We start from the raw sequence: 12981 nt of genomic DNA on the forward strand, positions 1-12981 counted from the left end.
ATTTATAGCACATATATTAGTATGTATTAACCACATTCTGTTTCTCCTATAATTTGCTTATAGGACTCTTGTATCCAATGTGTATTTGGACCCTTTTGGCTAATTTTTGTTTTGGGGGAAACTGATTTAAAATCACATACCTGGCCAATTTAGTAAATTTTTATATGTTGTTAATTATGCTGTGATTTAACTGATTTCCTATCATTATGCTGTGATTTAACTGATTTCCTATCATTTCTTTGTTCTATGAGATTCAGTCACAGCATTACTGCATTGGGGTCTGTCACAGACCTCCCACAGTTTGTCGTCAAATGTGATAGACACTTGGGATGAAACCCAAGTCTGCAACAGACTTCATATAAGTCTTGAGCAAGGTATTTAGTCCACAACTGTTTGTTGAGCTTCAATTCATTCACTGAACATTTGTTGAGTATTTCCTATATTCTTGATGTTAGGGATCCAAAAATAAAAGAACAAAAGATTCCTGTTTTCTGGGACTTTTCATTCTAATAAGGGAGCAGATTGGTAAATAAATTGTTTCTAGTATAGGGGCAAAGTGCAAGATAGTTTTAAATGCCTAGGGTGACCTTACCAAGGAGGGAGGGATGATTTCTGCCTGGAAGGAGTCAAGAGGACCTCAGAGTGAAGCAGGTCCAAGTTTGAAGTTTGTCCTGGATAACCTTGGAAAGTTATCTTACCCTGGACAGGTTCATGTGAAAAATTGCATCCTGACTTAGAGTTGAGATGGGGATTAAATTCCATACTTAATGGGCCATACATGTTAATTTTCTGAGGATCTCTGAGGTGAACCCTGAGGAAGATGTTAATTACCTCCATGAAGCAGTGTGGCATTTGAGGCAGAGGAAACATGGGCAGAGGTGCAGCTTAGGGTTAGCACTCAGTTTTTCAGTGGGATCTGGGAACTGCATGGCTGGTGCTGAGGGAGAAAGTGAGTGGGGTTAGAGATCAGGCAGATCTCATAGGCTCCAGTGTTCTATACCAAGGACAGGACTTGGACCTAGAGAACGTCATTGGCAGGTGTTTGACGGGCTTAAATGAAATGCTATATGTAATCTATAGTGCCTGCAGTCATATATGATATATAATATATGACTATATAATAAGATAACTTAGTCATAAGTTATAAATCCTAAGAGCCAGTCTTCACTTTGCTATGTGTCAGGCACAATTGTAAATGCTTTACATGTATTCATTCACATCTGGTCCTCCCAACAACCTGTGAAATAAGTACTTATATTACCTCACATAGGTAGATCAAAGAAAGAACTGAATGTGAACTGAGCAATCTAGCTCCTGGGTCTGTGTTCTGAATCCCTATGGTGTCTGGCCTCTTTGGACAGCACTTCAGCCTTTGCTGAACAAGTGTTAGTTGCCTTCTTGAGGCATCATGCTCCCTTATATTTACCTCTTGATAGAAATGTGATGCAAATTAATATCCCCTATAGGTAAATGGATTTTTTTACAAGATAGCATCTAAAGGCTCAGATATACTGCTTGGTAGGTTATTTTAATTGATTAATGAGCTATTTGTAGATTTTTATTCTTCTTTTTTCTTTTTTTCCTCTTTAGGGCCACACCCAGGGGATATGGAAGTTCCCAGGGGTTGAACTGGAGCTGCAGCTGCTGGCCACAGCCAGAGCCACAGCCACAGCAATGCCAGGTCCAAGCCATGTCTGCGACCTGCACTACAGCTCATGGCAACATCAGATCCTTAACCCAGTGAGCAGGGCCAGGGGTTGAACCTGCATCCTCATGGATACTAGTCAGATTCGTCATTGCTGAGCCACAATGGGAACTCTAGATTTTTATTCTTAGTTGTGTTTATTTTTCTGAAAGGTAAGAGAATAACATTCAGAATCGAGGGCACATTTGTAATTATATCCTCAAATACAGTAAGTTGCTTAGTGTTTTTTTTTATATTCTGTGACTAGAAAATTGTTGGTGCTTGATATAAATATACAGATACTTTCATTATTTAACATGTATTAGAAAAATATTGGTATTTTTTTTAACTATAGAAATTCTTAATTTAGAATAGAGTCCTGTTTCATTCTTCCCAAGAGGAGAGGAGCTGTAATTCTCTCCTGGATCGTACGATAGCTCCAATCACTGAGATATTTGTTGATTGAAGAACTTTGGTGTCATCAAACTGGAGACTGCCTTCAATGTTTCATTTCTATAGGTGAAACACTGAAATCTACTCAGGTTTGTAAAAAATTGTGACATTTCTATATATGAAAGGACAGAAACATTTTGTCCTCAGTAGGCTTTGTTTGAGATGTTGTGTATTAAATTCCAGGTGGGAAAAGTGTTGAAGTTAAATCTGTTCAGCAACACATGATTGGTGGGTAAAAGGTAGGAATGCATGAATTTGTTAAGATGTAGATAAAAATGGGCTTTATATCAATTGTAGTGTTTGACAGGAGCTGTGGTTGAGGGACCTGCTTTGAAAATGGTGTTTTATAAGGAGATGAGAGAACTCAGCCCTCAAAACTGCAGAATCAAGGGTAGAGAGACTATCAGGGAGGACAGGGTGACTGACACTTTATAAGGAAGAGGAAAGGTTCAGGAGGATAAGAATCAAAGTGTTGGGACATAATTGGATGTTGAGAAAACTGATTTCACAGTTGCATTGCTCTGCCCCCTTTGGTGACCTCATCAAACGCTCTTAACATTTTCCTTCCCCTGACCTTAGCTGTTACGTATTTTTTTTTTTTTTTCCAGAAACTTGTTTCATCCTGTGCTCAATGAACTGGAATTGGTCTCCTTCCCCGTCAAACACTGATGTCTCTTTATTCTTAGTCACAATAAAATACATTTGTAATGTTTTTTACACTATCTTAGTTAGCTTTCACGTGTAAAGAGATGAGAAATTTTAATCTAGGCTCCGCTAATTTAATGGGGATTGTAGCTGTGATGTTACATGGATCAGTTTCCCTCCCAGGAGGTGGTGATTTTCTGGGGGGAGTGGAATGGGTGGACCAGGTATTCTGGTTGACCAGTTTTCTCTATGAAGCGCAGTGACTGTCATATCATACTAGCTGATCAGGTTCTGTGAGGACCCACTCATTGGAAAGAATGTTCAAGGTGAGAATTAGTTTGCAGAGATGAGTCAGTCCTTTCACTGAATATTCTTTTCAGAGAACAGGGAATTAGAGAGCATTAGGTGGGACTGGTTTGCACTAATGTACTCCTTTGTATATTTTCTGTCTTCCTTTCATCTTTATAAAATGAGAGGTGAAAATGATTTTTTCTCCCTTCTCTGTCACAGAATTGCACAAACATGAACTTAACAACTCATCTCCGTGGCCTCCATCCTCATCCCCAAGTCTGAATGAAAAGTTAAAGATGGTTATTGGTAGGATCAGGCTTAAAGAATTCAGTTCTGCAGATTTTATCAGACCACTTCAGACTTAACCCAGCAACTCCTGTGTTACTCCATGTGGCTAGGCAGCTCTGCTAGAACTTGTGTCTTTTGATTTCTAGGGCAGAGGTTTGTTTGTTTGTTTTAATGCTAGTCTTCTTTACTTCAAATAAGAACTGTGGATTTTTCTCAGCTTAGCCATAATGAAATCTTTCTTCTTCATAGTACTGCAGGGAGTCTGTTAGATAGTCAGAGGAGTCCTGGGAGTCTCATAGGTAGTGAGCCTGCTCATAGTGACAGTAGAAAAGTTGAACTGAGTTGCTCCACATCACACAGATGAGGAAACTTGCCATCCATATTGGGAGGGTTTGTACCAGATGATCTCAAAAGTCTCTTTAGGTCATTCTGATCATTTTAAGTGTTATTGCACATCATACTTTATTTATCTGTGATCCCATCATGCCTCGGATCCCATCACTTGTGAGTTAGAGTGGATTAGTAATTTAGCTTCTTAATGCTCATGAATATATACTCACAGGAACACTGCAGTGTCTGCTGCTGTTAGATTTTGCACAGTATCACCTCCCATTATTCTTCTGTAGCCTCACCTTGAATGTGGCAGGCAGGTGATGTCCTTACAGCCAGCCTGCACTGCTGCCTTGTGGATTTTGACAAAAAGACATTTATGATAAATAAAACCTCAATGAATGAGAACAAGGATTCCTTTCAGCCACAGGAAAAAAATGCCTTCCTGTGTGAATCAGCACATTAGCAATAAATGGCCTGTTTTAATGTCGTGTTTTGGAGTCTTCTGTCTCACTTTCATTTCTGTAAAATAAGAGACATTATTCTTTCTTCTCTAAGAATTTCAGAGATAAGAACTTAGAAAAGAGAGTGTTCAAGCATTCTCCTTGTCACTGGCACTGAGGGAGGAAGAGGAGCCCTGAGATTTGCAGGATTCAGTTTGATGTTTAGTTTCTCTCAGATGCCATTTCCTACTTTCTTTGCATTTTCCATGGGAAGATTTATAGACTTGGCAAGCAGTTGAAGTTTTAATTATCTGATAATGATAATTGTGTGGCTAAAAGATTGATGAAGGTAAAATTTATTGTTTTTGAGACCCACAGACCATGCATTATTTTTCCTGTTTGTTCTTCCCCTAATGACTGTGAATAAGAGTAATAGTGGGAAGAATGTCCTTCTTGAATAGTCAGTAGTGACAGTGTCTATAGCTTTAACCTTGTTTTATGTATCTTTTGTAAATGGCATGAGACAGTTGAAGAAAATAGGCATATTGGCTCATCTTCATTCTGGAATTGACTTAATCATGTCCCCATGAATATATGTAATTATTTCTTATTTAGCTGTTGACTTAGGCTAATAGATAAGACATATTTTATAGTGAATTTAGCCTAGGGGAATGTAAATTCAGTCCATTATGAGGAAGATAAGTCCGGCGTAGACTAGACTAGATGCTCCATGAGAGTAAGGATGGTTTCCATCTTTTCCACCAAAATAGCCTTAGTGCCTTGTGTTTGCCTTCTAAATATTAGATACTCAAGAAATATCTGTTGATTGAAATAATGTACTTTCCACATACTTTCCTCTAATGATGGTGCATTCACTCACTAAATCATCAACATCTCACTGAACAAGTGAATTGAAAATTAAAAGGTCTAATGTCCAAAACACACAAATGACTCATATAGCTCAACAGCAAAAAAAACGAAGAACCCAATCGAAATGTGAGCAGAAGACCTGAATAGACTGTTTTCCAAAGAAGACATATGGATGGCCAGCAGGACATGAAAACGTGCTCCACATCACTAATTATTAGAGAAATGCAAATCAAGACTACAATGAGGCACCACTTCACATTGGTTAGCATGGTTATCACTAACAAGTCTACAAATAACTAATGCTGGAGAGGATGTGGAGAAAAGGGAACCCTCCTTCACTGTTGGTGGGAATGTAAATTTAGTACAACCGCTATGGAAAACAGTATGGAGGGTCCTCAGGAAATTAAATATAGAATTACCATGTGATCCAGCAATCCCACTTCTGGGCATATATCTGGACAAAACTTTCATTCAAAAAGATACATGCAGGCCTATGTTCATTTTATACCTATTCAATAGCCAGGATGTGGAAACAACCCAAGTGTCCATTGACAGATGAATGGACTAAGAAGATGTGGTACATATACACAATGGAATACTACTCAGCCATAAAAAAGAATGAAATAATACCATTTGCAGCAACATGAATGGAACTCAAGATTCTCATACCAAGTGAAGTAAGTTAGAAAGAGAAATACAAACACCATATGAAATCACTTATATGTGGAATATAAAATATGGCCCAAATGAACCTATCTACAAAACAGAAACAGACTTATGGACATAGACAACAGACTGGTTGCAAAGGGAGAGGGAAGAAGAAGTGGGATGGATGGGGAGTTTGGGGTTGGTAGATGCAAACTATTATATTTAGAATGGATAAGCAATGAGGTCCTGCTGTAAAGAACAGGGAACTATTTCCAGTCTCTTGGGATAGACCACAATGGAAGATAATGTGAGAAAAAGAATATATATATATGTGTGTGTGTGTGTGTATGTATATATATATATATATATATATGACTGGGTCACTATGCTATAGAGCAGAAATTGACTCAGCACTGTAAATCAAGTATACCCTAATAAAAAATAAATTAAAAAAAGAAAATTCTTTGATTACTGCTTTTTATTACTGTTTGCTCTTTAGCAAACAAATCTCAGTAATAAATAACTTTGAATTAAAATACCAAAAATGGATGAATTATGAATACATGCAGTTGATTTCCATCATCTTGCAAAACATGAGTTTTCTGAAGGAAGAAAAGCAAAACTAAGAGGCCCTTGTGGTGAAAAGATGAAAAATAGATGTTCTCTATTGTTAGGCATAAATCATAGATGATAATCTGCATATAAATGATTGAATTCAGAAACCATTATTCGATATACTGTATGGGGTGGTTGCATGATGATAATGATGCTTTGTATATTCATGTCATTTTTACTCTCAGAGTGATTTCTGGTGTCTCATAGGACCACTGGTGGTCTTGGGAGGGAGGAGGGAAAGGTGGAAGTCCTTCTTGGAATGTGAATGAATGGAGGAAAGGGGGGGTTAAGTAAATTACCCAGTTATTTGCTGGTTGGTGAGAAATGGATATAAATATTTTATTTTTCATTTCATTTCATTTTTTTGTCTCTTGTCTTTTTAGGGCCGCCCCTGTGGCATATGGAGGTTCCCAGGCTAGGGGTCTAATCGGAACTGTTGCTGCCAGCCTACGCCACAGCCATAGCAATGCCAGATCTGAACCGCGTCTGTGACCTACACCACAGCTCACGGCAATGCCAGATCCTTAACCCCTTGAGTGAGGCCAGGGATCGAACCCACAACCTCATGGTTCTTAGTCGCATTTGTTTCTGCTGCTCCAAGATGGAAACTCCCATAAATGTTTTTTAATTGTCCACTGCTGATTTTTCATACTGACATATTTCAGTGTTTATGGTAGCAGAAATAGGTGTCAGAGAAGAGGCATTAAGCTGAGAAAAAGAACACTGAGATTAGCACATGATCTCTTGGTTACAGTTTGGACTTTTAGAGGTTGAGTTTTTTTTTTTTTTTTTAATTTATCCTCTACTTTGTTCTTTATATCTGTGAGTCTGCTTCTCTTTTGTTTTATTCACTAGTTTGTTGTATTTTTAGATTCCACATATATGTGATATCATAAAGTAATTGTCTTTCTCTGTCTGACTTATTTTGTTTAGCATAGTGCCCTCCTAGGCTGTCCGTGTTGCTGTAGAAGGCAAAAATTTGTTCTTTTTGAAGGCTCATTAGTATTTCATTGTGTGTATATAAGGAGTTTTTTTTTTTTTTTTCTTTCTTTCTTTTTAGGGCCACACCCCCAGCATATGGGAGTTCCCAGGCTAGGGGTCTAATTGGAACTGTAGCTGTGCTGCTGGCCTACACCTCAACCACAGCAACATGAGATCTGAGCCGCATCTGCGACCTACACCACAGTTCAAGGCAACACTAGATCCTCAACCCACTGAGTGAGGCCAGGAATTGAACTCCCATCCTCATGGATACTAGTCAGATTCATTTCCCCTGCACCATAATGGGAACTCTGAGGTTAGGTTTTTATTATCAGTCTTTTACTGGGTGCTTAGGTAAAGTATGAACATCCCAGGTTAAGGCCACTGGTAGGTAAGTAGTGTGTGACCTTATGCCAACAGTCTTTCTGTTCTTATCTCAGAACTTTATTTGCTTATCTTCCATTCACTTACTCTAGGATTTTAAGGTAGATAAAGAAAAATAATATTTACTTTAGAAATGACTAATTGCTTAAATGAAATGTAATCAAACTCACATTCACAACAGTAAATACAGCTGTTTACAATAACTGTCTATCATACTGCTTTTGTTGAAAGCGTCTTATGTTGTGCTCTAAAAAAATTTGAATAAAAAGAATGTAGTCCTTAAGATGATAAAAACCCTTATAATCCAACTAAAAAACAAAGGCCAAGAAAGCAGTGTTAAAGTAGAAAGTAGATGCAATTAGGATAGAAGATATCAGAAAAGGAAGAGCTGGTCCTCAATGCAGCCTGCCAAAAATGGGTGGGCGAGGGGTGGAGTGGGGGCTGTGCTGACATCGTCTCATGGAGTAAATTGGGTTTAACAAGAATGTATGGCTCTTCCCTTTCTTTGATGTCTGGCTCTAGAGCTAGCTTCCAGGATGGAAAAAAAGATGGAGGAGAAGCAGATGATTAAAATTCAAGAAGCTTTAGACTCTTTAGCTCTCCTGTATTGTTAAAGGCTTTATACCCATTTGACAAACTTTCACCGTAGTTATTCTTAAGAGCTGTAACATCTAAAGAGCTGTCCAAGATTCCTAAATTATATTATAAATAATTGTAGCTAACAATTATTACATGCTTTATGCCAGGCACACTGCTAAATGTTTTATACGGTATGTCTCATGTATTCCACAAACTCTTGAAGATAGACATTATTACTATTTTCCTTTTATAGAAAAGGCATTGAAATTTATGCAAGTTAGTAACTTGCTAAAATATTTCATAAATATGTGTGGTTTAGCTATAATATTTTACAATTTCTTAAGAAATCTGAGGGTAGGGAGTTGTTACTGCTTTATAATGCACAGAATATTGTTTTATAGTTCACGTTAGCAAATGAAGAATGATGCGAAATATAACAGTGAATTAATTAGAAATTGCTTGTTTTTTTGCATTGATTTTAATAACTATTGCTTGAATTGAATTTTCTTGAGACATGAGCTTTGGAATCAGACAGCTGAATTTGAATATCAGCTTTGCCACTTGTTAACTGGATACATTTCTAATCCGGTTATTTAAATGTATTCTGATGCAGTTTCCTCTTCTGGCAAATGGGCATAATATCTTCCTCCTTCACAGGTCTGTTAAAATGCATTAATCGTCATTCATGGATTCCATTTCTGCATATTCACCTACCTTAAAATTTTTATTTGTAACTCTCAAATCAATACATGCAATACTTTGGCCATCATTTGCAGACATATATAGAACAGTACACATTTGAGTCACCTGACCATATGATCCTAGCTGAGGTCGAGCAAGATGACACTGGCTTTCTCATTACTGCCGACAAGGTCCTTTTCACAGTTGATGTAATGCCATGTTTGTTGCATTTTTGTGCTTTTTAATGTTTATTTTACTGTTTAAAATAGTGCTGACATTCTGGCTAGTGATCCCAAGCGCAAGAAATCTATCCTGGTCCTTTTGGAGAAAATTCATGTGTTAAATAAGCTTAGTTCAAGTATAAATAGTAGTGTTTTTGGCCTAGTTTAGTGTTACCGAATCAACAATATATGTTAAATCAGATGCTTTTCAACTGAAATACACATAAAACAAGGTTATATATTGATCTGCTGATAAAGATATGACCAGAGCCTCACAAGAGCGTAACTCTTTATTTTCTCCAGGAGCAATCATTCATTATTCACCAATTTAGTTTTCACTAGAGCTTTGTATAACTATTAAGAGTAAAAAGAACTGACTGTGTTATAAATGCTCAGTACAGACTTTTAACGTTCTCTCTGTTTGCCTTCTGACCTTAGATAAGGAAACACCTCTGAAAGAGTCAGGAATATTCTTAATGACTTTTACGGGTAGTGAACACTTTCTGAAATAACACAAACACAGTCATCTACTTTTTATATTCTAGGGTCTCTTTGAACAACTTATCATTAAAAAATTAATCTCATTAAATTAAAAGTTCAGTTTTGGACACTAAACTGTCTTCGAAGATAGCCTTGTTTTATCATAAAGTAAATATTTTCAGCTTGACAGGCAGTGCAGTCCTGCTGACAGCTATTCACCTCTGCCATCCTGCTGTGAAAGCAGCTACAGACAGTATATAAATGAATGACTGGGACTGCGTGTCAGTAAAAAACTTTCTGACACAGAAATAAATAAACTTTCTTTATTTACAAAAAACAAGCCAGAATTGGCCTGTGAGCTCTAGTGTCTTGACCCCTGGTTTAGTGCAATGTGGTCTCTTGGTTTATGATACTGTTTTTTTTTTTTCTTTTTAGGGTTGTACCTGTGGCATATGGAGGTTCCCAGGCTAGGGGTCCAATCTGAGCCACAGCTACTGGCCTACACCACAGCCACAGCAGTGCAAGATCCAGCCGTGTCTGCGACCTACATACACCTCAGCTCCCGGCAACGCTGGATCCTTAACCCACTGAGCGAGGCCAGCGATTGAACCTGTAACCTCATGGTTCCTAGTTGGATTCATTTCCACTGCACACAGCAGGGACTCCTATGATATTGTTTATCACTTTCCTAGAAAGTAAAATAAAATTTTTTTCTGTAACTGTGATTCTTGATAGTGTTGGTAGTGATCTAATCATGTCTTGTGAGCATTTCTTACATGCAGGGCACCGTGGTAACCACTTTACACTATATTGTATTTTCTCAGTATCACCCTATCTGGCAATACTATGATTATTATCTCATTTTTCAGAGACAGAAACTGAGATCTGGAGAGGTGAAGGAACTCACTGAAGGTCACAGAATTAGGAAGTGGTACAACTTGATCCCATGATAGTTTTGACCCTATAGCCAGCATGCAGTACTTTTTGCCTAAACTTTTCTTATTTTCTGATGTTCTGCTTATTTTGAGATGTTAATTTGAGGGTTAGAAGTTGATTGTACAGCATCTTAAGATTTTCTGAAGGAGAACATATTGGTTCAGTGGATGAGTAAGTAGATAACTGTGGGTTTTAGCTCTAATTCTCCAATTAGTTTTTTCAAAATTAACTTGTTTTTATATCTTGCCATGTTTCCAAATGTATTCTAAAAGGACAGTCTACTTTAATGTGAGGCGGCTTTCTTGCTTCACTGTCTGCTGGGAGATTCGTTTTTCTTCATTGGATAATTTGGAGGTTTTATTTTGTTCTTGTTTCTTTAATATCCTGATTAAAGGATTAGAAAACTCTTTGCAACGTTTGAGTCACTAATACTGCTCTGAGCCCGGAGCCACACAACTGGGGACATAGATTTGCATTTGCTGAATGAATAATAACTTAGCAGAATTGCAGTCTTTTCTATAACTGGGTCAGCTGTTCTGCATGTTGCCCGTGGCTGCCATCTATTGTTCCAGTTCTTAGAATTAGCACAGGACTTGACATCAGTAAAAAGACAGAGGTTGTGGAAATGAGTAGGTGAGAGTTGTGAATAAGAAAGCATGGACTCATAGTTTCGGAGTGGAGATACTTATTTAGCTATTGCATGTGAAGCACTACCTTCCTTTTGTCCCCATTATATTTATGTAACTCACTGGATCAACATTTTATTTGCGCTTAGCATTTGCCAGATAGAGTTAGGAATTCAAACCTAAGAATAATCCCTCTTTTCCGTGTATACACGTGTGTGGTGACAATGTGAAGGGGAGAAAAGTGATGGGAGGGTGCGATGACTAATGGATTATCCATTCTCTGCCTTGTAGCTTTCTCCTGTGCTTCTGGGGAGTATCTAGAAATGAAGAACCAGGTATGCAGTAAGTGTGGTGAAGGCACCTATTCCTTGGGCAGTGGCATCAAATTTGATGAATGGGACGAATTGCCAGCTGGATTTTCCAACGTTGCAACATTCATGGACACTGTGGTTGGCCCTTCTGACAGCCGGCCAGATGGCTGTAACAAGTAAGAATCCAAAGGAGCCATGATAAGGGTCTGGTTGCTCTTTTCCAGAAAGAAGTTGAGGATAATAATCTCAATTTCTCAGTTGTGCTGGGATTATAGATAAAATGATTTCGAGGAGTCACATGTTTTGAATATTGTAGCTGAGTTTTCATGAGGATTAAAGAATTGCTCTTAGGATGTAATAGATACTATATATAAAAATCCAATAAAGCTATTAGAAAAACAAATTAATTTTCTAATAATATATTTATACTATATTTAAACCAGTGTTGTTTCTATATACCCTTCTCTAATTTTAATGTATAATTTTTAATTTTTTTTCTTTTATTCTGAAAGGAAAAATGTATAACCTTCATTTAGACACTTGATTATCTCCTGTTACAGAGAGTAGGTTAAACAGCTAAAGTGGAAAGCATCTTTGCTCATTTCCATTAGCTTTGCCTGTGAAAACATTGGAGGAATGTTAAATTGTTTTGAGAAAACACAAAATGTTTATCATTGGGCTGTGACCCTTCCTGTTTTCTTGTGTTGACAGTGTCACATTTCCTTTTATATGGCCATGTTTGGGAGAATTTAACTTTTGGACTCTGGCTACCTTCTGACAAGGATGGTGTCTCAAGGCTCAAAATTTTTACTGTAAGCTAAAGATGCTGAGGACTTCCCTAGCTGTGATGACAGATGTGTTTGCCCCTTCCCTCCAGCCCCCTTGCTTTCTACCTGTCTCTTTCTCACTGCCAAGTGACATTTCTACCCTCTGGTAATGGTAATTTCATCATATAGGGTTGTGACTTAGATAGCATTAACAGGATTATTCCTCTAACTATTTATGAGATGTATATATGTGTGTGTGTATTTATATTATATGAGACGCACACATCCATATACAATTGACCCTTGAATAATGTGGGGATTAGGGGTATTGACCCTCCTTGGAGTTGAACATCCTCTTGTAACTTTGCAGTTGGCCCTTTGTATCCACCCTTCTACATCTGGTGGATTCACCTAACCATGGATCAAGTAGCATATTGATTTACTATATTTAGTTTTTTTTTTAAGGAACCTCCATACTATTCTCCATAGTAGCTGCACCAATTTACTTTCCCACCAACAGTGAAGGAAGGTTCCCTTTTCTCCATACCCTCTCTAGCATTTATTGTTTGTGGGCTTTCTGATGATGGGCATTCTGACTGGTGTGAGGCAATACCACATTGATTTGCATTTCTCTACTAACTGGTGATGTTGAGCAACTTTTGATGTGATTTTTGGCCATCTGTCTGTCTTTGGAGAAATGTCTGTTCTGTTACCTTCTGAACTCTTCCTTGTTTGTGATAAAAAATCA

At 37.7% G+C, this 12981-nt stretch overlaps 1 protein-coding gene across 2 annotated transcripts in view; it reads left to right on the forward strand.

Annotated features, from left to right (window-relative positions):
• ELAPOR2 (endosome-lysosome associated apoptosis and autophagy regulator family member 2) overlaps positions 1-12981 on the forward strand; it is a 181981-nt gene that overhangs the window by 101591 nt on the left and 67409 nt on the right. The window contains exons 1-2 of one of the 2 annotated variants that reach the window (XM_047753104.1): positions 2167-2226; positions 11447-11642. In XM_047753104.1, the coding sequence (XP_047609060.1) occupies positions 11479-11642 (164 nt within the window). In that variant the 5' untranslated portion in view covers positions 2167-2226; positions 11447-11478. Of the gene's footprint in view, positions 1-2166; positions 2227-11446; positions 11643-12981 lie in introns of those variants that run through there. The other variant, XM_047753103.1, reaches the window with a different exon arrangement.

This window comes from Phacochoerus africanus, chromosome 11, assembly GCF_016906955.1.
Source record: "Phacochoerus africanus isolate WHEZ1 chromosome 11, ROS_Pafr_v1, whole genome shotgun sequence".
NCBI classification, from domain to species: Eukaryota; Metazoa; Chordata; class Mammalia; order Artiodactyla; family Suidae; genus Phacochoerus; species Phacochoerus africanus.